The 26,331-nt window shown below is 42.5% G+C and overlaps 1 protein-coding gene across 1 annotated transcript in view; it reads left to right on the forward strand.

Moving 5' to 3' along the window:
* Positions 1-5,878: 5,878 nt before the first annotated feature.
* The window catches only part of LOC149284289 (protein Shroom3-like), a 34,353-nt gene continuing 13,900 nt past the window's right edge, over positions 5,879-26,331 (forward strand). The window contains exons 1-3 of the mRNA XM_089496878.1: positions 5,879-5,985; positions 22,436-23,667; positions 23,722-25,625. Of these exons, the coding sequence (XP_089353004.1) occupies positions 5,927-5,985; positions 22,436-23,667; positions 23,722-25,625 (3,195 nt within the window). The 5' untranslated portion in view covers positions 5,879-5,926. The remainder of the gene's footprint in view (positions 5,986-22,435; positions 23,668-23,721; positions 25,626-26,331) is intronic.

The raw sequence follows: 26,331 nt of genomic DNA on the forward strand, positions 1-26,331 counted from the left end.
GTGCATAATGTAATGAACTCCTCTAGACCAGACGGGGTGGAAGTGCGAGCAAGTTCGTCTTTCACTAGGTCCGAAAGGCCCCAACGGAATTGGTCATGAAGAGCCGGCTCATTCCATAAGGAGTCCAGAGCCAGGCGTCTGAAATCGGTGATGTACTCCTCAATGGGGCGCCTACCCTGCTTGAGGTTTCTCAGAGAGGAGGTAGCTGAGGAAGTTCTGAAAGGATCATCGTACATAGAATCCAGAGCCTGGCGGAACGAGGCCCATGAATCCAGTACCGAACTGCTGCTGTGGAGGAGGTGGTGAGCCCATTGTTGAGGTTCGTCAGAGAGGAGAGAAATAACGGTATGGACCCGGACATAGTCGGAGGTGTAGGTTCTGGGCTTCAGATTAAACAAAATTTGGCAGGACGTAATGAAAGTCCGGTACTTCTTACGGTCGCCCGTGAATCGTTCCGGGAGGGGAACCTGAGGTTCTATGGCTGAGGCACCCTCCATGTGGAGAGGTAGGGGGGCCATGGCTGGTTCAGCAGCAGCAGCATGGGGAACTTGGATCAGTTGTACCTGCTGCCTAAGTTGATTTTGACTTGCCTGGAGTTCTTGCAAGGACTGGTTCATAGAAGCCATTTGTTGGCTGAGGGTATTGAACATGTCGGGTCGTCCTGCGGGCTCCATAGGGCTCAGTGATTATGTCAGGCTGAAAGGCTGGTATAATGGTGGAGTCCGGTATGCAGATACGTAGCACCAGGAATACGCAGTAGGGTAGGTGAGGATAAGCCGAAGTCAGGTACGAAGCCGTGGTCAGGGAAATAGCAAGCCGCAAGGTCAAAATCCAAGCCAGAGTCAGGAAACCGAAAAATCAGGAACGCCGTTTAGTAGCCAAGGGTCGGAATATAGAGGGCAGCAGAGTCGAGGGTAAGCCAGGTTCGGTACACAATAAATCAGCAGGAAGCATAAACGCACAGAGCTCAAACTGGAAGGAACAATCACTGAGCACTAGTCTCAGTGCTCAGTTTTTAAACTTGCCGCCTGGGGAACGCCTCGCCCCCAGCCGTGACGTCATTGGTGCGCGTACCCCGGCGTCTCCATTCCGGGACGCATAAAGCTTGTTGAGGGCGCGCACGCGCGCGCCTAGCGGCGGACATGTTGGCAGCAGAGGAGGAAGAAGCTGGAGACGCGCCGCGGGATGCAGTACCCGCGGGCAGCGGGTACTCAGGTGAGTCGCTTCGGCGGACCCGGAGTTGCGGCCCCTGACATCCTGACCCTCTAGAGAACTCTGGCTCCACTTGCAAGTTGAATATAGGTACTGCATTCAACCATGCAAGTCAATGGAGCTCAGCTTTCTAATCACAGTGTGATTAGAAAAAATAAATTAAAAATAAAATAAAATTAATAATAATTAGAAAAAAAATAGTAAAAAACCAGTAAAATGTAAAAATAATTTCCCACTGATGTTACTATCAGGGGAACCTTCAAGTTGAAAAAAAATGTTAAAAAAAAAAAGGCAAAAAAATATATATATATATAAAAAATATATTTTTGTGAGCAAGTCCTAAAATTAGCATATTAGCTTAAAACAATTCTCGCATGGAAAGAGTTAAAATACTGGCATATTAAATGCCCATGGGGTGTCTACTTTTAAAAAATGTATGATTTGATGGGGTAAATTGAATTGGCCGGGTTCAACAAGGTCCCAATTAACACGGGGGGAAGGATGGCCACACATCTAATTTCCAATTAGAAAAATGCACACGTACCAAATGTGGCCTTTTAGTTCCCCCCAAAAATGACAAACCCATGCATGTGGGGTATCACTGTACTCAGGAGATGTTTCTGAACACATATTGGGGTGTCGTGTGACAGCGGCATATACCAGGAGCTGTAAATTCATACATAAAGTAGGTGTGTGTGGGAAAAATACACACACAAAAATACTACTGCAAACTTTGAAAAAATGCTGGTGGTAAAATGTGTGCATGCAAAGAGTTAAAATACCATCATTTAAAATACCCTGGGGTGTCTAGTTTTCAAAAATATATGGTTTTGTTGGGCACACTGAAATGGCCCGGCTCAAAGATGTACCAAATAGGGCATGGGCAGTGGATCCCCAAATGCCAAAGTTCAACATTGAAAAATGTGCATGCCCCAAATGTGGCCCTTTTGCCCCCAAACAGCCAGGCAAAATCATTCATGTGAGGTATCGCTGTACTCAGGAGATGTTGCTAAACACATATTGGGGTGTTTTTTGATAGTGACATATACCAGAACCTGTTTATTTATACCTAAAGTAAAATGTGTGTGAAAAAACAAATGCAAAAAAATTACTACCATAAAGTTTGACAAAGGCTGATGGTAGAATAAGTGCTTGGAAAGGGTTAAAATACCAGCATTTGGAATACCCTGGGCTGTCTAGTTTTCAAAAATATATGACTTGATGGGGTAAATTGCATTGGCCGGCTTCAAAGATACCCGAAATGGCACATGGGGGGAAGAATTACCAGATTTGGAAAAAATGGCTTTGAAATAGCAAAATGCTACCTGTACTTATTGCTCCATAACGTGCAGAAAAAAGCAAAAAAACCATAAAAACATTGGGTATTTCTAAATAGTAGAATCTATTTAGCAGGTTTTTTTATTACCTTTTATAGATGAGTAAAAGATTTTTCAACTAAAAGTTAGAAACAGTCATTTTTTTCTAAATTTTTCACCATATTTTATACTTTTTTTAATAGTAAATAATATGATACAATCAAAACAATGTCATCTAAAGAAAGCCCTTCTTGTCCTGAAAAAAACAATATCTAATGTGTGTGGGTTCAGTAAACGGGAAAGAAGAAAATTACAGCTAAACACGAGCAGCGCAGAAATGTTAAAACGGCCATTGTCACGAAGGGTACAAAAAGTAAAATCAGCCTTTGTCACGAAGGGGTTAAAAAACGTAAAAGTAAACTCTTTCACGCTACCAAAAATAGCAACTAAATGAATGACTACAGTTAAAATATACTTATATTGCTTATATAGAGCAAAATCCCTTTCAAGAAGAGGCCGATCTTTTGAGAGCGACAGTAAAGTTACTTTACTACCCAGCAATTATTATGATATGATAGGGAACTATATATATTGATGTTGTTTTTTTCCTGTATAGACCGAATGCAGAAAAAAATCTATATTTAGATCTAAAGCCTTCAATCAGTGGTAGTCACATGTTTTGTTTTATTTTACAGGAGTTTATTTAATGAGAAGGATCTGGACAAAGCTTTTATTGCTAAATCCATCAACTTTGAAACGGTCACCCATAGCCCATCACCAGCATGTACAGTGCAAGAACCTAAACTGAGAATCAAGAGCAGGTAAGAGTGAAGAGTGGTGAAGGGTGCACGTGTTATTATTACATTTTATTTATAGAGTGCCATAATTGGAATGAACAATATACAAATTTAACAATAACTTGTACACATGGGAGATATACTGGTACAGAAGCAGAAGAGAGTCCTGGTCTTGTGAACTTACAATCTATAAGGCTTCCATTGTCAGTTTATAGGGTTTAGAGAAATAAACAAAGCCTATACTAAAAAATAGCTATCTATAACAGAGATCAGAAAATATATTAGTCCATTGTTGCCCTGGGGGAATTTTGAATGCTGCCTTAACCCTTTCGTGTCAATGGCTGATTTTATTTTTTTGTACCCTTCGTGACAATGGCTGTTTTTTAGCTGAAATTTTCTTCTGATTTACTGAACCCACACAAGATATATATTCTTTTGATACCAGTATAAAATATGGTTAAAAATTGAAACTGCTAAATAGATTCTACTATTTGTCCTATGTTTGGAAATACCCAATGTTATAGGGTAATAAATACAAGTACGTATTGCTATTTCAAGACCATTTTTTTCCAGATATGGTCATACTGCCCACATGTTCTATTTGGGACATCTTTTAGGCCGGCCACTTCAATTTACCCCATGAAGCCATATATATTTGAAAACTAGACACGCCTGGGTATTTGAAATGGCAGTATTTTAACTCTTTCCATGCAGTAATTCTTTAGTTTTTTTCACACACATTCTACTTCAGGTATGAATTTATAGCTCCTGGTGTATGTTACTGTCAAACAACACCCCAATATGTGTTCAGCAACATCTCCTGAGTACATTGATACATGCATGGGCTTGCCGAGTTATTTGGGAGGTAAAATGCAAACGTCTGGCCCGACTTTTAGGCAAAATTGTGTTTTAATCACTAATTTCACACATTCAACAACATCTTCCATTTACATGCAAAACAGGATACATACACAAGGAAGGGTCTTTCAATACAGCTGGCAGGGGGACCCCAGGATTTTATATTACTGAGTAGAGAGTTAACAGAAAAAGTCTAAAGTTTCCATACCAAGAAAATCCTCTAATTTTTTACTGTATATAGGAAGGAATTCAATGCCTGCCCAAATATTTCACACACTGTATGGAACAAACTGTCAGAGTATAGATTTCTTAGAGTGGATGAAGCACATACCTCTTACTTTGTTTTATTTGAGGGAAATACTTGTTACAATTAGCAGACACGTACAGCTATGGATGTCTAAAATGCAATACAGCTGCCATAACATAGATACTTATATTATAATAACACTGGCCACCAAAAGCAAACACTAGTAATGCGCTCTTCCAATTATTTTTGGCATCTTTCCTAAAAGATATTGATCTTTCATTTACTGACGTCAAAGTAGAAGCTATTGATCCCATTTGTAAGAAACAGAAAAATAAGTAGTATGGTTGAAAATAAACATGTTTGGTGAATGTGTTAGAAGTATTTAGGTGTTTTAAGATAGGACACCCTTATCTGCTGTTTGGATTTAGATTTGGGACGAACTTGCTGTAGTGTTATCTCAGCCATGCTAGATCTTGGTCCATGAAGTAAGCAGATGAGCCAACCCACAGTACGCATAACCTGCAGGGATTGCTTCAAGTAGTTCCTGGCCTAATAAGCTATTAATGTAAAAGAATCTGGAGGAGCCATTTTACCTGAGCAGTTGATTCCCAAATCTACCTGAGCCTTGTGTGTGGTGGGATAGGGTTTAATTCTACCAAATAATGGCTCCTCAGTTATCCCCTTACTACATAGATATACTACATTTATGTATGTACATAATTCATCAGTCTAATTTGGTTACAGATTAAGTCTAAACTAATTTATTGTTTGAACAGGGAAAAGAAAAAATGTCGGTGCGCTAAGCTAGTCACAGGCTCAAATAATACAAATGTTTAATACGAGGCCTACCAAACAGTGTGAGCATGCTGCAAGAAACAGTGTATTGGCTGTACAATGTATACAAAAAACAAAAAACTGTCTGCGCTTCTCACCCTAATAAAGTTGGCAACAAATATATAAACATAATATAAATGAGAGGTTTTGGTTATATGAATTGGCCAAAGCATAATTAAGCTCACCCACCACATCAAGGCACACTCTCAATAGGGTGAGATCCTACTCTCACCTCCTACATAGTGGGCACACAAAGCAGTTTATATTGCTACACAAACCTTATTAATGTGTTGGGGGAGGTGCAATTAAACCTCCTCCCTCTTAACCCCTGGACAGCAAGCTGCAACCAGACTGATGAGGAGCCAACAACCTCAAATATGTGCAAACAGGGAAAAGAAAAAATGTTGGTGCGCTAAACTAGTCACAGGCTCAAATAATACAAATGTATAATACGAGGCCTACCAAACAGGTGTAAGCATGGTGCAAAAACAGAAGCGCAGACAGTTTTAAGTTATTGTTTGGTTTTAATTTATTTCTTAAAAAGTTTAGCTTTTCTAATGTAATTTGTTATTCCTTCATTTATTTCTAGGCAAGGTGAGCCAATTCATCGTCCCCACTCTTGGCATTCAACCAAATTACTGGAGTCCCTACCCAATCCCAGCATGATGCAAATATCCCAGGGGACGATAGGATCTCCATGGCACCAAGTCTATCATTCAAGGTGAGATACATTCTGTGTCTTTACATGGATTATCATCGCCATCGTTTGGAGCTTCAGAACCTTTACCTCAGTAATTAATCCGGGCAATGGTGCAAATTGGGTAAAATATATAAAATGATGTGCAGTCTTGTCTGTTTGCCCTCTGAGTGCAGGGGATAGGGACATAATTTTACCTTGGAAGCCAAGACATTTTTTGTAAATTTGCAATAGATATATTTAGATCTTACAAACGGCATTCCCAGGGAAACCTTTATATAAATCTACAGTATATATTTTTTGCTGGACAAGTAGATACCGAGTTTAAGAAAAACAGTGCATAATATAACATGAAATCTCCCCATATATTGCAACCCCAAAAATAACAGTCACAAAAACTGTTCCGCTTAGCTCCAATTATGTGCAGCATGCATCCTAAGTAAAAGCAATCACTTGTTTAACTCTTTAAATTCCCCTCTTACAGATCTGTAGACATGTAACCAAAAAAATAAAATACAATTATTTGAGTATTTTCTCAATTTCAGACTGCTCAGGAATACTTCTGAATATTGCTCCCTGTCATCCACCCATGTATGCTTCCAAGTCCTGTTTGGGACCATTCTTTTACTTTAAAACAGGGATGCAGGGCATTTTCTTTTCATGAGCTTTGTTCTTAGAACATTAAACACCAATGGCTTCCCTTTACTGGAGGCCTGATAATCATCTGTTATACCATTATATCACATTATATTTATTTATATAACACCAACAGATTCGGTAGCGCTGTTACAGTCAGTGGAACAATTTAAAGTCACGCACAAACTAGTACAAAAGGAGAAGAGGACCCTGCTCTCGCAAACTTACAATCTACCCAGACCCTCAAGAGAAAGCTGGAGAAGCTTACTACTGTACATTTTCCTTTTCTTACTACTCAAACTCAACTTCCCAAGTGCCTTAGCATAATTAAACTCAATGGACCAGTTCTAAACTTCTATATGTTCTTATCTAGGATAAGTGATGATTTCTACATCTGTAAGGGGTGTAGCAGCAATCAGGGTGGGAGATACATGTGGCTCAGCAAGATTTTTATAGCGGGGGAAAGTAGGCAGAGACAAAGCAGGAGTTGATTGAACCTGGGCAGAGAGTAGGCGTGGCCATATACTACCCAGAACCCTGAGGTTTACCAGGAGACTCTGGATAAACACAAAACACAGAGTCTAAAAGATCATAATAAATAATCATAGCTAAACAGGATCACTCACCACGACATCCCTGCGGCTTTCATTGCTTTCTTGAATCAATGTAAGCTTGTGAGCAGGTTATGAGGTTCCGTGATAGATCCCTTCACAAATTAACAAAGTCCTGTATAGTTGTATATATTATTTTAATAATATCATATATAATAATATTTTATTCTTACAAATAACTCATATGAAAGCCTGTGCTTAAGCATCATGCCTATGAATATATCTGCTACAACTATCTGGACTCTGTGTGAAGCTAGGAGTCTTCTTTTTTACAATGTGGGGGTGTTTGCTGCCATGATATTTTGGCTCCAGAACCACAAACCCCTCAATCCATTACGGGATATGTAATGATGTTAAGGTAAGATGTACAATGGTGTGAAAAAAAGTATTTGCCTCTTCTGGATTTCTTCTGGTTTTTGCATATGTGTCATGCTTAAATGTTTTAGATCAGCAAACTAATATTATTTTACAAAGAGAACCCAAGTAAACACAGGTAAATCTCATGTATAGAACAAAAAAAAAAGCCCTACCTGGCCTAAGAAAAAGTAATTGCCTCCTTAGTTACTAAATCAACCAGTTAACCAAATGTAATTGATAACTGGGCTTAACTTCACAAGAGATATCCAGGCATGATTACTGCCAGCCCTGTTGAATCTAAACATCAATTAAATATAACCTGTATGCAAAGTGAAGTAGGCTAAAATGTCTCCAAAAAGCAGCACATGATGCCACAATCTAAAGAAATTCAAGAACAGATGAGATGACAAAGTCATTGACATCTATCAGCCTGGAAAGGGTTACAAATCCTCTGGGATTCCAGCAAACCATGGTGAGAGCCATTATCTACAAATGAAGAAAAAATGAAACAATAGTGATCCTTCCCAGGAGTGGCCAGCCTACCAAAATTCATCCAACAGCGCATCAACGACTCATCCAAGAGCTCACAAAAGAACCAAGAATAACACTGCAGGCATCACTTACCTCAATTACGGTCAGTGTTCACAATTCCGCAATAAGAAAGGGATGTTGCAACAATGGGAGAGTTGCTAGGTGAAAAACACTAATGACCAAAAAGAACACAAAGGCTAGTCTGACATTGTCTAAAGAACATCCTGATGACCCTTTAAGACATTTGGGGACTATTCTGTGGACTGATAAGTCAAAAGAGGAACATGGTTCTGTCACATCCAACATCCACCATAAAAAGTCAGTTCATGCTGGAAAACCCACCAATGTGGATTAATTAAAACATTCTGGCAAGAAAAGTGTGCCAAAATTCCTCCACAGTGATGTAAAAGACTCATTACCAGTTATCACAATTTTGTTATTCCAGATGTTGCTTCCAAGGCTGGCACAATCAGTTATTAGTTTTAGAGGGGTAATTACTTTTTTTTTATTAAAAGGGTTTACCTTTAATAAATGAAATTATCATTTAAAAGCTGTATTTTGCATTTACTCACATTATCTTTATAATTTGGTAAATTGGTTGATTTAGTAAATACTTTTTATTAGCACTGTATCTATTGCTCGTCCTTTACAGACTAGACAGTCTGAATGGTGGTTAACTACCATTAATTTCTATGAAGTATGATTTTTTGATGGCTCAGGTAAACTTGTAACGGTGGAGCGTGGAAAACGGACATAACTTCAAATAATTGGATAATGCTAATTGTGCCACATTGAGACACCGATCTCAACTTCCATGAAGTACTTAACATTTCCCTTAGTCCTTAAAATAGCAGCAATAATTCCCAAGCATTCCAGACTGCCTTCGCAGAAAATACTTTCCTTCTGCAGCTTCACGCATGACAGTATGACACAACATGGATGAAAACTGTGGTATAATAAAAAGCAAAACAGAAATGATGCTGAAAATGTTTCTTTACAAGTGAGCAATGAGGACTGCTCACAGGATGCCTAGATGAATGAGCAATGCCAGAGCCGTTACATCACTTACAATCCCTCAAGGGTGAGGAGTTCAGATTGGGATTTCTAAACATCTCATACGGCTTCTGAATTCAGGGCACATACTACAGTATTTTGCAAGCAGAGAAGAGCCTTCCTTGTGGGTGTCTGTGTCTCTTAACACCAGCAAGCAGTGTAGGCATGACCTGTTTTCCCGGCTGTGGTGGTCTCATTAGAAAGGTACATTATTTGATAATAGGCTTGGGCTATGGTGTCAATGTAATTTGAATAAGAGCGATTTTATTGACTCAATTTAGATTTTCTTGGATTTTTTCCTAAATGCTTGTTATATGGGGCCTGTAATTATTTCCTTATTTGGGCAAACTCTTCTTCTTCTGTTTTTTTTAATTTACAAAGACCATTATGACTTGTTTTGACTAGGAGGACAGCTTAGTTGTTTGCCATCCACACATGTAGTATGCATGCAGATTTTTGTCTGTAATATCCACAGTGGAACTGTGTTGTAGAGGGGCAGCTGTATGTTTTAGGGGTCTCTAAGCTAAATTATTATTTGGGGCCCTATCCTTAACAAGAAGAACATGCAGAAATGAAGGAAAGCAATATTTAGTGTCATAGATGTTTGCTCCAAACAAAAATGCATATAATACCTAAATACAGTGTAATGTACGAGTCCCCATTTATTCTCTAAGGGGCCCCTTAAACTAGTGGGGGGCCTTAAGGAGCTGCTTAATCTGTTTGTATAGTAGTGCAATCCCTGTATGGCGGAGATGTATAAACACTATTTGTATTCCTGAACATTAGACCCTTTTTTTTTGTTTCTGACACTACACTTGATTTAGTTAAGTAAAAAAACCTAAGCAGATTTTTTAATTTTATTCCTTCCACATAAAACAGAGCACAAACTATTAAGAAGCTTTTTTCAATTTCTGTCCGTTGTACAATGTTGCGGAGTATAATTGCGCTATTTTAAACAATAATAAAAATGACTTTTCCAAGATGAAAAAATTATTCAGTGATAACAGCATTTACTGTAGTTATAAAAGTGTGAATATCAGAATAGAAGCAATGTGGAAAAGATTGCTGTTTCAACATTCATAAAAAGTGCAAAAGCTACAAACATCACCGAAAACACAATTCGTAAATCAACTTGTGCCATTTCCCTTATTTTGTCACTCTAGATTTTATTTTTGATGTTTCTAGATATATACAGACACAATCTCTTGTGGTTGTGCTGCTTAAGATGTGCCATGAGGTATTACAGTGGATATAAAAAGTCTACACGCCCCTGATAAAATGGCAGGTTCTTGTGATGTTAAAGAATGAGACAGATAAATCATGTCAGAACTTTTTCCACCTTTAATGTGACCTATAACGTGAACAATTCAATTGCAAAACAAACTGAAATCTTTGAAGGGAAAAAAAACTCACAATAACCTGTTTGCATAAGTGAGCAAACCCTTAAACTAATACTTTGTTGTAGCACCTTTTGATTTTATTACAGCAATCAGTCTTTTGGGGTAGGAATCTACTAGCATGGCACATCTTGACGTGGCAATATTTGCCAACTCTTCTTTGCAAAAGCGCTCCAAAAGGAGAGGACATCTTCTGTGCACAGCCCTCTTCAGATCACCCCACAGATGTTCAATTGGATTCAGGTCTGGGCTCTGGCTGGGCCATTCCAAAATGTGAATCTTCTTCTGGTGAAGCCATGCTTTTGTGGATTTGGATGTGTGTTTTGGGTCGTTGTCGTGCTAAAAGGTGAACTTCGTCTTCATCTTCCGCTTCCTAATGGACGCCTGAAAAATTTGTGTCAAAATTGCCTGGTATTTGGAACTGTTCATAATTCCTCCACCCTGACTAAGTCCCTGGTTCCAGCTGAAGAAAAACATCCCCAAAGCATGATGCTGCCACCACCATGTTTCACTGTGGGTATGGTGTTCTTTGGGTGATGTGCAGTGTTGTTTTTGCTCCAAACATACCTTTTGGAATTTACCATAACACATTTTCCCACGTGCTTTTGGGGGACTTGATGTTTGTTTTTGCATGGATGCTTTTCTTTGTAGTAAAAGGCGTACGTCTTGCCACCCTACCCCACAGCCCATTCATTTGAAGAATACGGGAGATTGTTGTCACATGTAGCACACAGCCAGTAATTGCCAGAAATTCCTGCAGTTCCTTTAATGTTGCAGTAGGCCTCTTGTAAGCCTCCCTGACCAGTTTTTTCACCTTTTCATCAATTTTGGAGTGATGGCCAGTTCTTGGTATTGTCTCTGTTGTGCCATATTTTCTCCACTTGATGATGACTGTCTTCACTGTGTTCCAAGGTATATCTAATGCTTTGGAAATTCTTTTGTACCCTTCTGATATCTTTCAACAATGAGATCTCTCCGATGCTTTGGAAGCTCTCTGTGGACCATGGCTTTTGCTCTGAGATGCAACTAAGCAAATGTTAGGTAAATCCTACTAGAACAGCTGAACTTTGTGATTAATCAGAGTCACTTTAAATGATGACAGGTGTGTAATGACTTCTATTTAACATGAGTTTGAATGTGATTGGTTAATTCTGAACACAGCCCAAGTTATAAGAGGGTGTGCACACTTATGCAACCAGGTTATTGTGAGTTTTTTCCCCCCTCAAAGATTTCCATTTGTTTTGCAATTGAATTGTTTACATTAAAGGTGGAAAAAGTTCTGACATGATTTATTTTTGTCTCATTCTTTAACATCACAAGAACCTGCCATTTTAACAGGGGTGTGTAGACTTTTTATATCCACTGTACATGTACCTTAAATGTGTTAGCTATTTCTCTGGCCACTAAGGTGAATACACTTTTCCTAAGTGTCACAAAGCCTTACCGAGTCCTTTCAAGATCAATAGTGTCCAGCTGAACTCAGTAGAAACACACAATTGCTCAGCTATAGTAAAACAGGGTCAATATGTCATGCTGTAACAGCTTTAGTGATTATTTTACAATCAGTAAAAGCCAAAGCTGATTAGAATTGTCATATTTTCCCTGTAAGAGACCTTTAGGACATTAAACATCAGTCCTTATAGGTAGTACTACAGACCAAGGTATCTGGTGTATGATACAAAAGGGAATTACATGGTTTTGCATATAGAAAAGCAATGGTTTAACTTAAATATTCTGTCCCATACTTTATATTGAAAAGTTACACCATTCTACCCATTTTCATCACTGTATTATTCTAGGAATCATTTTCGTTGTGTTTAAACCCCATCCAAATGTCTTAGGGTAAAGGAAAAACACGACTAAAGGGGAATATATATATAGACTTTGTAACCTAAACTGTGCTTACAGATGGTATATAGCCAAAAAAGGTCTAATTAATGAAACCTTTATAAATGAGAGTGTGATCAAGCAAATTTATCTTGTTGTTCTCTGGATTTATGAGATGCCACAAACAGTGTTCCCTCTAAGCTGTGCGCTTGTGCGCACGCACATAGCTTTAAGAGGGAGCGCTCACGAACAAAAATTGTGCGCACAACCAGTAGCGTACCCCTCCAGAGACGGACAGTAATGTCCGCCGCTAGAGGTACAGGCTCGGTTAGAGGGAGATCCGATCCTGCTCCCTTGCGATGCGCGCGGCAACTGATGCTGTGCGTCGGGATTTGATGTCATATCCCGGCGGACAGCACTGAAGCCACGCCCACCGCCTCCACTGCACTGGAAGGAGAGGACAGAGAAAAGGAAGAACGAAGAGGAGGAAAAGTAACAGTGACAGAGAAAAGGTAGGAAAACATTCTGTAAGAGTGAATTAGTAAGTGTGTGAGAGTGATGGGTGTTATGCTGTAGTTTAAACTGAATGTTTGTGAATGAGTGTGTGTGTGTGTGATAGCATGGATGTGTACGTGTGTGGGGGGGATAGCATGGCATAGGGAGGCTGTAATCATATTCCTATCATGCTCAGGTTCCAGCATGTACTGGCTGCCTGAGCATGATAGGAGTGAGATTGCTGTTAGCAATTATATTTTTTTGTTCAATTTTGGTGTGTTAACCACACCTTTATTAAAAGTAAGTAACACACCAAAATTGGACAGAAAAATTTGATAACAATATTAATATATATGATTGCTAACAGCAATCCCACTCCTATCATGCCCAAGCAACCAGTACATGCTAGAACCTGGACATGATAGGAGCGTGATTGCTGTTTATCATATATATATATATATATATATATATATTGTTGTTGATTTTTTTGTCTAATTTTGGTGTTACTTTTAATAAAAGTGTTTTTTTTGTTTTTAAAGGTGTGTGTGTGGGGGGGTCATTTTCCGTTTCAGTCAAGTGAATGCAAAATTTTCAGGTCCAGAATTTTCATTTCGGTGCATATATATATATATATATAGAGAGAGAGAGAGAGAGAGAAAGATAGATAGATAGATAGATAGATAGATAGATAGGTAGATACTAGGCCAGACACTATAGTGATTGGGGTTATGCTGCATTATTGTCAATGTCTGGCCTCTGTATATAGTGATAGGTGTTATGCTGTACCACCCTCAGTACGTGCCTCAGTATATAGTGATAGATGTTCTGCTGTACCACTTACAGTGTTTGCCTCAGTATATAATGATAGCAGTTATGCTGTACCACCCTCATTGTTTGCCTCAGTATATAGTGATAGCAGTTATGCTGTACCTGTAACACCTACCTGTCCGGCCGGGGTCCCACGGCGTCCCTCGCGCACGTCCCCCTCGTGTATTGACGTGCGCTCTACACGCACACGAGGGGGCGTGCGTATTGAGCAGGCACGCCTCCCGGTTCCTGACAGCTCTGTTCGGGCTGCCGCAGCATATCAGCGGCGATCGGAAAACCGATCCGCCGCTACATGCTCGCGGTACCCGACCAGCACCTCATCTGCCTGTGTGGCACTGCCGCGTCGCTCGCGGCAGCAACACAGGCAGAGAGGAACTCGTAGTTTACCGCCGCGGGCATGCCGGCGGCGATCAAGTGTTTGATCGCTGCTGCATGTCCACGGAGGTGGTTTTACCTTCCCTGCCTGTGTGGCACTGCCGCGTCGCTCGCGGCAGCAACACAGGCAGAGAGGATCTCGTTGGGTACCGCCGCGGGCATGCCGGCGGCGATCAAGTGTTTGATCGCCGCTGCATGTCCACGGAGGTTGTTTTCCTCCCCTGCCTGTGTGGCTCCTCCGTGTCCTTCACGGAGGTAACACAGGCAGGAAGTTTTGTTTGTTGTTGCCATCGCGACGACGCTAATTGCGCCGGTCGCGATGACGTCATCTTACCTGCTCTCCCGCCATTTGGTTCTATTTAAACCTTCCTGGTTCCTTGTTTCCTTGCCCGTTCAACGAGTCCATGTTAATGTTCTCTGGGTGCTCCTGTTTATTAATTGATCTCCACGTGTACCAGACCTCGGCTTTGTTATTTGACCTTGATCCTGCGCTGCCTGTCCCGACCTTGGCTTTGTCATTTGAACCTGATCCTGTGCTGCCTGCCCCGACCCCGGCTGTTGTATTTACCACGCTCCTGTGCTGCCTGTCTCGATCCCGGCTTGTTTTTCGGAGACATTTCTGCATCGTGGGTCCACCTCCTGTGGTGCCTGATCCAGCGTAACACATTGAACGGGCCATACTATGGACCCCGCGGAAATGGCTAACGTCCTCTCCCGCCAGGACCTGCAGGACCAGCTTCTTACATCGCATTTCTCGCAATTACAGTCCTTATCCAGCAAACTGGATACCATGACTGAACTGTTACGGTCTCTGGCTGTCGCTCCCTCTGCCAGACAGTCTTTCTTACCTAGGGATCCCAGCCCAGAGGAAGGAGGCGTTACCACTCGCTTGCCTCTTCCGGACAAATATGCTGGGGATCCTAAAGAATGCAGGGGGTTCCTTAACCAATGTTTGCTGCATTTCCGTAACCATCCACGGGCGTTTTGTACATCCTCCAAACGGGTGTCCTTCATTATATCGCTGTTAAAGGGTGAGGCACTGCTGTGGGCCTCTCCCCTTATTGAGCAGAACTCTGACCTGATGGATGACTGCCCAGCTTTCATGGCAGCCCTGCGTTCAGTCTTCGATATGCCAGGTCGCAAAGAAACAGCGGAGACCACATTGTTGGAGCTACAACAGGGACATAAGACTCTAGCCCAATATACAGTGGAATTCCGTACCCTTGCCTGTGAACTCCAGTGGGATCAAGGCGCTCTCCGAGCTGCTTATCGGAAAGGTCTCAATGACAAGATCAAGGATGTGCTGTTGTTCCACGACCCCCCATCTGACCTGGAGGACTTTATCACCCTCTGTTTGCGCGTGGACAAGCGCCTACAGGAAAGACACTTGGAGAAAGACAAAGGCAGGCGATATCGGCCGTTTACCTCCCATAGCAGTCCTCATTCTCCATCTACCACTCCTAGCCGTCCCACCGAGGAACCCATCATTCCACAAGCACGCGTCATCTCTGCCTTATCTTCTTCCATGATGCATCGGATCCGTATGCAACAGGCGCACATCTCCGCTTCCCAACGTCCTCCGTCGGGCCGCCTCTACGTTCCACAGCGGTTTCGTGATGCTGTCCTCCACTGGGGTCATAACCCACCTCTGGCCGGCCATCCCGGAGTCCGCAAAACCGAGTACCACATCCGGAAAACCTTTTGGTGGCCGTCCTTAACACGTGACGTCAACGCCTTCATTGCCACCTGTCCCCGATGTGCTCGTCACAAGTCCGTGCACACCCGGCCTTCTGGTCTCTTAGTACCTCTTCCCGTTCCAAAAACCCCATGGACTCATATAGCTATGGACTTCATTGTCGACCTTCCTGTCTCTAAAGGGTTCACTACCATCCTCGTTGTGGTCGACAGGTTCTCCAAACAGGCCCACTTTATTGCCCTGCACAAGCTACCCACGGCATCCCTATTGGCAGATGTGTTCATCAGAGACGTGGTGCGGTTGCATGGCCTGCCGCTCCACGTAGTATCGGATAGGGGTCCCCAGTTTGTATCCAGATACTGGAGAACCCTTTGCTCTAAGTTAGGCATCCGGACACATCTGTCCTCAGCCTATCACCCGCAATCGAACGGCCAGACGGAGCGCACCAATCAGACCTTAAAACAATACCTGCGCTTATACGTCAATGAACGCCAAGACAACTGGTCGTCTCTGTTACCCTTGGCCGAGTTGTCCTACAACAACGCTGTCCACGAATCTTTACGTTGTTCGCCGTTTTATGCCGCTTTGGGATACCATCCAGTTGTCCTACCACCGCCATCTGCCGCTCGCGGTGCTTGTATTCCTGCCGTCGAGGAGCGGGTTGCCGATATGCGTGCCCATTGGGAAGCCCTCAGCAACCAGCTGAGCAAGGCCCAGACCCGCAGCAAGGCTGCTGCTGACAAGCATCGTGCTACGCCTCCTCGCTACGTGGTCGGCGACTATGTCTGGCTGTCCTCACGGAACATCGCACTACGTCAGCCCAGTAGGACACTTGGTCCCCGATTCCTCGGTCCCTTCCGCGTCATCCGTCGCGTCAACGAGGTTGCCGTGTCCCTTGCTCTTCCTCCGTCTATGCGTATCCCCAACACATTCCACGTGTCTCTCCTTAAGCCCTGCGTGGTTAATCGCTATTCTGTGTCCCTTCGTCCTCCTGCCCCTGTCCTTGTCCGCGGTCACGAGGAACACGTCGTCCGCCGCGTGCTCGACTCCCGTTGGCACCGCAGATCCCTCCAATATCTGCTCGACTGGCGTGGGTACGGTCCTGAGGAGCGGACCTGGGTTCCTGCCCGCGCTGTGCACGCACCTCTCTGTGTCTCCCGGTTCCATGCCCGATTCCCTCACCGTCCTGGTCCTTCGCGCCCGGAGCGCGCTCCTGGGAAGGGGGGTTGTGTAACACCTACCTGTCCGGCCGGGGTCCCACGGCGTCCCTCGCGCACGTCCCCCTCGTGTATTGACGTGCGCTCTACACGCACACGAGGGGGCGTGCGTATTGAGCAGGCACGCCTCCCGGTTCCTGACAGCTCTGTTCGGGCTGCCGCAGCATATCAGCGGCGATCGGAAAACCGATCCGCCGCTACATGCTCGCGGTACCCGACCAGCACCTCATCTGCCTGTGTGGCACTGCCGCGTCGCTCGCGGCAGCAACACAGGCAGAGAGGAACTCGTAGTTTACCGCCGCGGGCATGTCTGTTGTAATGCCCAGCTCTTGGTCAAGCATAGATCAGAACCGATGTTTGAGAACACTCCCCAAAGCAACTGGATCACATCCTGTCAGTGGCACTAGTAATTTGAGTCAGCAGTTGAAGCCAACATTTGGTGATGGGCAGCTGCACACTGTTTTGGAGAAGAGTCCAGAAAGCAGTCCATTGATAAAACCTAAGCAAATCTATCCACAGGCACCACAGCCTGGACAGCCAATGCTTCCTACTGGAATCTATCCAGTGCCATCTCCGGAGCCACATTTTGCACACGCACCACTGCCTCCTAAAAACAACTCTGGAAGCCTTTACCCAGCTCTAGCCAAAGAGGGCGCATACAGTTCAACACCTTCAGTCTTTGTAGAAAACCCTGAACCAACCCCACAGTGTGATAACAAGGGAAAGGATTACAAATTTCTCCAAACTAGAACCACTAAGCTTCAACCAACAAACCATACTAATAAAGATAAAGAGAAAAAACAAGAGGGCGCTAGCAATTTTGCTCCGTACAAACTGCATTTTTCAATGGGACCTGAAACTTGTACAAGTTGTCCAAAAAGTGAAAAGGACACAAATGTCTCACAAACAAATCACTATGTCTGCAACAGTGACCAGCAGATTAAAGCCGGAGTAAAGATTGCAACAAAAAATCAAACCTCAACTCGTGGGAGAAAGTGTGAAGTGCAGGGATTTCATATCCCTGTTGAAAGTGAGACAGTGAGTTCAATTCAAAATCACCGGGATGAAATTAAAGCCAAACATGAGATTTCACCAACACCAGTCAATACAAAAACATACGGAATACAAAGTGGCACTGATACGCTAGAAGATAAGCAGTGGGCTAACACCTCCACTTCAAACAGCAAAGCTCATGACAAACCTGACCAACAAGACTCTGATCATAGAAGTAAATTAGACAGCCCAAGCTTTACAAAATTAATTGATGATATAGACAGTTCAGTGATGCTTTATAACAAAAATGTAAAACCTGAAGAGCCTGTTTCCCCATCTCAAAATAAAATATGTGATTTTACCAGAAGAAGGTTAAGCTCAAGCAGCACCCAAAGCACTCACAGCGTACAGTATGGGAAGGGAGAGGTGAATAAACCCCGGTCTTCAGTGCTAGAAAAAATCTCCATGATAGAACAAAGGGAGCAAGAGAGTCAACGATCTCAAGTCACTGCAGGAAATCATTATAGCCACCCGACAGGGCAAGCTAATAGGTCATCAAACAACAGAGGATCTGTAAACAGTATTGAAGAAATACGAAACAGGTTTAATTCCCAGGAACATAATTTGTGTAGTGAGAAGCGTAGGCTGTCAAGTTCCCACAGCATAGAGAAAGATACAGGTGCTCAGCAGTTAAAAAGAGCAGGCAGTGTCTACAGCATGAGAGCAGGAGAATCTCAAAAACAAGTGGTGGAGAGTCAAGTAGACAAAACACAGCAATATAACCATGAACACTATGTCTTGCAAGCAATGCCAGCTGACAATAAAAGAACAGTTGATACCCAAACAATGCCAAATAAAGACGACCACTGGCAAAGTTCTCAGCAAGACACTCTTGGATTTAACAGGTCTTATAGGAACAGCATCAAAGATGCACAATCCAAGGTGCTAGAAGCAACATCTTTTAGACGCAAAGATCTAGAAATCAGCCCACCTCAATATCAGAAACAAGGAAAGAACGTCAAAAGACCTACGTCAGCTGTCCTATATAGCAAGACTTCACCTGTGTCCCCTCATGTGCCAAAAGAAAGGCACAGCATCACTCCAACAGATAGCTGTGCTAAAGTTCAAGATATTCCGAGCCAAGGGGTTTCATACCCAGTAACTCGCATTGGACCCCGGAGACGGTTGACAGCTGAGCAGAAAAAAAGGTCCTACTCTGAGCCAGAAAAGATGAATGAGGTGGGAGCTACTGAGAATGAATCATCACGAAATGTTCAAAAGAAGGGGCAAAATGTCAGCTTCTTGGAGAACACCGTGGCAGACAGGCGCCGAATACCCGACCAGCACCTCATCTGCCTGTGTGGCACTGCCGCGTCGCTCGCGGCAGCAACACAGGCAGAGAGGAACTCGTAGTTTACCGCCGAGGGCATGCCGGCGGCGATCAAGTGTTTGATCGCTGCTGCATGTCCACGGAGGTGGTTTTACCTTCCCTGCCTGTGTGGCACTGCCGCGTCGCTCGCGGCAGCAACACAGGCAGAGAGGATCTCGTTGGGTACCGCCGCGGGCATGCCGGCGGCGATCAAGTGTTTGATCGCCGCTGCATGTCCACGGAGGTTGTTTTCCTCCCCTGCCTGTGTGGCTCCTCCGTGTCCTTCACGGAGGTAACACAGGCAGGAAGTTTTGTTTGTTGTTGCCATCGCGACGACGCTAATTGCGCCGGTCGCGATGACGTCATCTTACCTGCTCTCCCGCCATTTGGTTCTATTTAAACCTTCCTGGTTCCTTGTTTCCTTGCCCGTTCAACGAGTCCATGTTAATGTTCTCTGGGTGCTCCTGTTTATTAATTGATCTCCACGTGTACCAGACCTCGGCTTTGTTATTTGACCTTGATCCTGCGCTGCCTGTCCCGACCTCGGCTTTGTCATTTGAACCTGATCCTGTGCTGCCTGCCCCGACCCCGGCTGTTGTATTTACCACGCTCCTGTGCTGCCTGTCTCGATCCCGGCTTGTTTTTCGGAGACATTTCTGCATCGTGGGTCCACCTCCTGTGGTGCCTGATCCAGCGTAACAGTACCACTGTCAATGTTTGCCTCACTATATAATGTTAGCAGTTATGCTGTACCACCGTCAATGTTTGCCTTAGTATATAATGATAGCAGTTATGCTGTACCACCCTCAATGTTTGCCTTAGTATATAATGATAGCAGGTATGCTGTACCACCGTCAATGTTTGCCTCAGTATATAATGATAGCAGTTATGCTGTAACACGGTCAATGTCTGCTTCAGTATATAGTGATAGGTGTTATGTTGTACCACCGTCAATGTCTGCCTTAGTAAATAATGATAACAGTTATGCTGTACCCCTGTCAATGTTTGCCTAACGATAGAAGCTATGCAGTTTTAAAGTGTATGTGTGTGGAGGGGTCCCACGTACAGGATCCGCCCCAGGTGCCAAATACTCTAGGTACGCCCCTGCGCACAACAGTTTTTCCCAATTTTTTTTTATCCTTTATGCGGCGTGGAGCCTCCGCTCTTGATTTGCTCATAATTTACTTATGCAGTGAGAATTTCACCTTTTAAAAAACATTACAGTAAGTAATACTGTTGTGTAACTAATACTACATTATCACACTATAATGTAGTGTTATTAACCATGAGCAAGCTGTACCAAAAATATAGAATAACAAATTTTGGCTCTGGGAAAATGTTTGCACAAGATAAATTTTCTGCGCACACCACCTAAGAAAAATTAGAGGGAACATTGGCCACAAACTATGTAACTGCCTATGTAACTGCCTGGACTGATGAGATGACTGGGGTGCCTCCTAGGCATCCTAGGGCAGACCATGGCTATCCGTTTGTTTGAAGTTCAGCAAAATAAAGACTTTTATGCTTTATAGTTATAAAGCATATTTAGGAGAGAGACTCCCTTTTCAGTCCTTCAGGCCAATTTTGGTGCATCCTTTTCTGAACCATGGACCTCCTATGTTTTCCTATAATGTTAATACCGGTACATAGTTTTTTATTCTGCCTAATGTCCGTCATTACGATGGCACTCTGCCATCGTTCTGTAACCACAGGCTGGACCGAGTAGAAATACTGTGGTAGCTGGTTTATATTTCGGGCACTAGGTGAAACTTTTATAAATGATCCCTGTACATAGTTTTCATTTTATTACTTTAGCTCTACTGGAACATATTTTATCGTCTTTATAGAAGTTTTTCATTGTTGACACATCTCTTATTACACCCACTAAAACAGATATACTACACTGGAGTCCATACTGGAACAAAATTACCGACAATTATTAGAAAAGCAATCCTCCCATATACTGGGAAGTGACTTTAAAAAAAAACAATGCGTCCAATATATATGTTGTTTACCTCATTGTCTTCCACTTAGTTCTATAGAGGAGTTGCTATTCCATGACTTGAATAACATTGAATCCATTCCTCTGTCTTTCAGCCTAAATTAGATGCCAACAATACAATCAAATGGCATTACAACAGACATGTTTATCTGCTTTGCCTTAAAAAAAAGATATTTGTTTCCAAATAATTAGGGAAACAACTAAAATAGCCAAACAAAACAAAAAAGCAACCATTCATAATTCATAGTTACTGTAATTGCGTTTAATTATTTGACTGTGAAAAATGGTGTATAAAATATATCTTAAAAATGTGGTAACTGAAGACTTTAGCAATATAGCCCTAAAACGTTTTAGAAAAACTCTGCATTGTTATACAACAGCTCATAACCTAATAATTTAATAACAATTCTTTGTTACTTTGAATATTTTAAGTGGTATTTTGGCTAGGAAGCACTTGCTGCTGTGTCTTAAAGAGATAGGAATGACACCTGCAATAACCGAACAGAACAAAAACTTAATAAGACCTATTAAGAGGTGTCTCTAAAAGATTGTGGACTCATTTTTATAATCTTCATTTTTCTGCACTTCTGTCTTGTCTGTTTAGATTTCTCACTGCAAACAAATGTGTCTAATTCTGCTAGTTTCCAGGAAGAGTGCCAGGAAAAACTTTCAACTCCATAAAAAGAAAAGAAGTAAAACACACGCAAGCTGTATCATTCACTTAACGCAGGGTTTGCATATTCATCCACATACACACATCATAGTCCTTCTCTTGAATATGTGATTACTTTGATCGATGGTGGATAAACTGGTTGTTTTCGAAGTCCTACAGGGTTCTGGCTTTTCCGTTTCTTCATGTTGGGGTGATTCCTATAGTTTTGATTAATAGGATGAACACAGCAGCCGCAAGCAATTACTTACACTAATGCAGGAATGACAGCTGGCAGTGAGCAGAGTATGGCCCAAATATGCTTTCTCTTCCGTTCCTCCCATAACCTAAACATTTCATCTGCAAGTTTATTTATAAGTTCAAACAAATGTTCCTTGCAAACAGTAACGCTTTTCTTTGCCTTCCTCATTCTTCCAGCTCTTCCACAAGTGATCTCTCCAGCTACGAACATGGGTACTTAAGACGGAGCCCTGATCAATACAGCTCAAGAGGGAGCATGGAAAGCTTGGATCACGCATCACACACGTATCACTCTTACCACTATCTTTCACCAGCAAAGTCCACCAACTGCATTGATCAACTTGCTCATCTCCATAACAAAAGAGACTCTGCCTACAGTTCCTTCTCAACTAACTCCAGCATACCAGAATACCATCCCACCTCGTTCTCCAAGGAAAGGTCCTATTCTATGGAAAGTATGCACTCCCGTAATAACGTACAAGAAGGAATAAAGCATGCAGATATCAGGTATATCAAGACAGTCTACGATGCTCAACGTGGTGTGTCTGAAGAGTATGAGGTGAACTCTTCCTCAGTCAAGAACCGAAACTTTAATAGACTTACTAATTCCAACAGAAACAGTGGTGGCCCACCTGGCAGATTGGAGCAAAGCAGAGTTTTTTCTGAGAGTGATTGCCTGGAAAGGGGGGCACCTATGCCTCCTACACGCAGTGACAGTTATGCAGTAACAAGGCATCATGAAAGGCCCAGCTCTTGGTCAAGCATAGATCAGAACCGATGTTTGAGAACACTCCCCAAAGCAACTGGATCACATCCTGTCAGTGGCACTAGTAATTTGAGTCAGCAGTTGAAGCCAACATTTGGTGATGGGCAGCTGCACACTGTTTTGGAGAAGAGTCCAGAAAGCAGTCCATTGATAAAACCTAAGCAAATCTATCCACAGGCACCACAGCCTGGACAGCCAATGCTTCCTACTGGAATCTATCCAGTGCCATCTCCGGAGCCACATTTTGCACACGCACCACTGCCTCCTAAAAACAACTCTGGAAGCCTTTACCCAGCTCTAGCCAAAGAGGGCGCATACAGTTCAACACCTTCAGTCTTTGTAGAAAACCCTGAACCAACCCCACAGTGTGATAACAAGGGAAAGGATTACAAATTTCTCCAAACTAGAACCACTAAGCTTCAACCAACAAACCATACTAATAAAGATAAAGAGAAAAAACAAGAGGGCGCTAGCAATTTTGCTCCGTACAAACTGCATTTTTCAATGGGACCTGAAACTTGTACAAGTTGTCCAAAAAGTGAAAAGGACACAAATGTCTCACAAACAAATCACTATGTCTGCAACAGTGACCAGCAGATTAAAGCCGGAGTAAAGATTGCAACAAAAAATCAAACCTCAACTCGTGGGAGAAAGTGTGAAGTGCAGGGATTTCATATCCCTGTTGAAAGTGAGACAGTGAGTTCAATTCAAAATCACCGGGATGAAATTAAAGCCAAACATGAGATTTCACCAACACCAGTCAATACAAAAACATACGGAATACAAAGTGGCACTGATACGCTAGAAGATAAGCAGTGGGCTAACACCTCCACTTCAAACAGCAAAGCTCATGACAAACCTGACCAACAAGACTCTGATCATAGAAGTGAATTAGACAGCCCAAGCTTTACAAAATTAATTGATGATATAGACAGTTCAGTGATGCTTTATAACAAAAATGTAAAACCTGAAGAGCCTGTTTCCCCATCTCAAAATAAAATATGTGATTTTACCAGAAGAAGGTTAAGCTCAAGCAGCACCCAAAGCACTCACAGCGTACAGTATGGGAAGGGAGAGGTGAATAAACCCCGGTCTTCAGTGCTAGAAAAAATCTCCATGATAGAACAAAGGGAGCAAGAGAGTCAACGATCTCAAGTCACTGCAGGAAATCATTATAGCCACCCGACAGGGCAAGCTAATAGGTCATCAAACAACAGAGGATCTGTAAACAGTATTGAAGAAATACGAAACAGGTTTAATTCCCAGGAACATAATTTGTGTAGTGAGAAGCGTAGGCTGTCAAGTTCCCACAGCATAGAGAAAGATACAGGTGCTCAGCAGTTAAAAAGAGCAGGCAGTGTCTACAGCATGAGAGCAGGAGAATCTCAAAAACAAGTGGTGGAGAGTCAAGTAGACAAAACACAGCAATATAACCATGAACACTATGTCTTGCAAGCAATGCCAGCTGACAATAAAAGAACAGTTGATACCCAAACAATGCCAAATAAAGACGACCACTGGCAAAGTTCTCAGCAAGACACTCTTGGATTTAACAGGTCTTATAGGAACAGCATCAAAGATGCACAATCCAAGGTGCTAGAAGCAACATCTTTTAGACGCAAAGATCTAGAAATCAGCCCACCTCAATATCAGAAACAAGGAAAGAACGTCAAAAGACCTACGTCAGCTGTCCTATATAGCAAGACTTCACCTGTGTCCCCTCATGTGCCAAAAGAAAGGCACAGCATCACTCCAACAGATAGCTGTGCTAAAGTTCAAGATATTCCGAGCCAAGGGGTTTCATACCCAGTAACTCGCATTGGACCCCGGAGACGGTTGACAGCTGAGCAGAAAAAAAGGTCCTACTCTGAGCCAGAAAAGATGAATGAGGTGGGAGCTACTGAGAATGAATCATCACGAAATGTTCAAAAGAAGGGGCAAAATGTCAGCTTCTTGGAGAACACAGTGGCAGACAGGCGCCGAATATTTGAAAGAGATGGTAAGGCTTGTTCCACTGTTAACCTGTCAAAGCCAGAGCTTAAGCAGCTCCAGCAAAATGCTCTTGCAGACTATATAGAGCGCAAGACTGGCCGAAGACCTTCCTCTCAAGAAGGTGGATTATTAAAAGAAAGGTCACAAAGTAGCTATTTCTCGGGGAGCATCATGGATAACCAGAGTATCTCCTCAACATCTAGCATGAACTCTCTACAGGAGCACCTCCCTGGCCATGCCTGGGATATTAGGAATACGGTTTCTAAAACTGGACGCGTTTCCTCCACTCTTCCACCGGGACTATCAGGGATTTTTGGCCTAGACAGCTTTGAGCAAGACACAGACCATCACATAAGCAGGACCCGCAGTAGCTCTTTCGCTCACCACAGGTTACTTGATTACAGGACAAAAACTGAGCCAAGTATGAGCCCTCAGGCAACCAAGCACACAGAATTCACATCATCAACAGCAGTTGATTATAAAAAAAGCATAGGAGAAAGAAAGTCTGGTAAATCTGCATCTGCTGAGGATTTGATCGACACATTACAGCAAACAGTTACCCACCATGTCAGGTCAAGATCATCTCCTGCTGATGACAAGAAAAGCCGGGTAAGTGTAAATACTGCCTTCCAGCATTGTACGTGAACAAAGTAGCTAGAGCTGACACAATTCCAATATGAAAACTATAGTGACTTCAAAAAACCAAAGTGTTGAATGAAAGAAAAGGCTCCACTGCAAACCTACTGAAAAATACCTAGCCTTTCATTCCGCTGGGTATCTTTTGACACCATAATCTATACAACTCTGTTTACAAATATGTTGTGCTTCACTGTGCATCCTAATTCTTTTTAGAATCTGGTTTTGCTCCTTTGTTACACTAATCATTTTTTCCATATACTACACGTAGATATATAGATAGACAGTGGTTTGAAACCGATTGGAACAGAGGGAATTAGAAGACAACATAAGATATTTCTGAGCCAATAATGGATACATTTTTTCTGTGTAATAATAGATGCACATAGTATTTATCAATCAATTAGGCACCTGCAGTAATATATTAAGAAAAAAAAAATCCATGTATATAAGTATTTTACTAAAACTGTTTCAGGATATCTTAACTGATAAAGGATGTTATGGGAAAGAGCATGCAGTAATTTTCAAACATAATTGCAAAAAGAGCTTCTTACAATCCTCTTTAAATATTCTCAGCTTTTTTAGTACTTTGCCCAAACTGTTTACAGTTGTTAATGGACATTGTGTCATTAGGGTATCACAACTATCACACACTTACTTTGATTTGGTTGTGGGAATG

The sequence above is a fragment of the Sceloporus occidentalis genome, unplaced genomic scaffold, assembly GCF_023333645.1.
Source record: "Sceloporus occidentalis isolate IW3139 unplaced genomic scaffold, rSceOcc1.0.p SCAF_95, whole genome shotgun sequence".
NCBI classification, from domain to species: domain Eukaryota; kingdom Metazoa; phylum Chordata; class Lepidosauria; order Squamata; family Phrynosomatidae; genus Sceloporus; species Sceloporus occidentalis.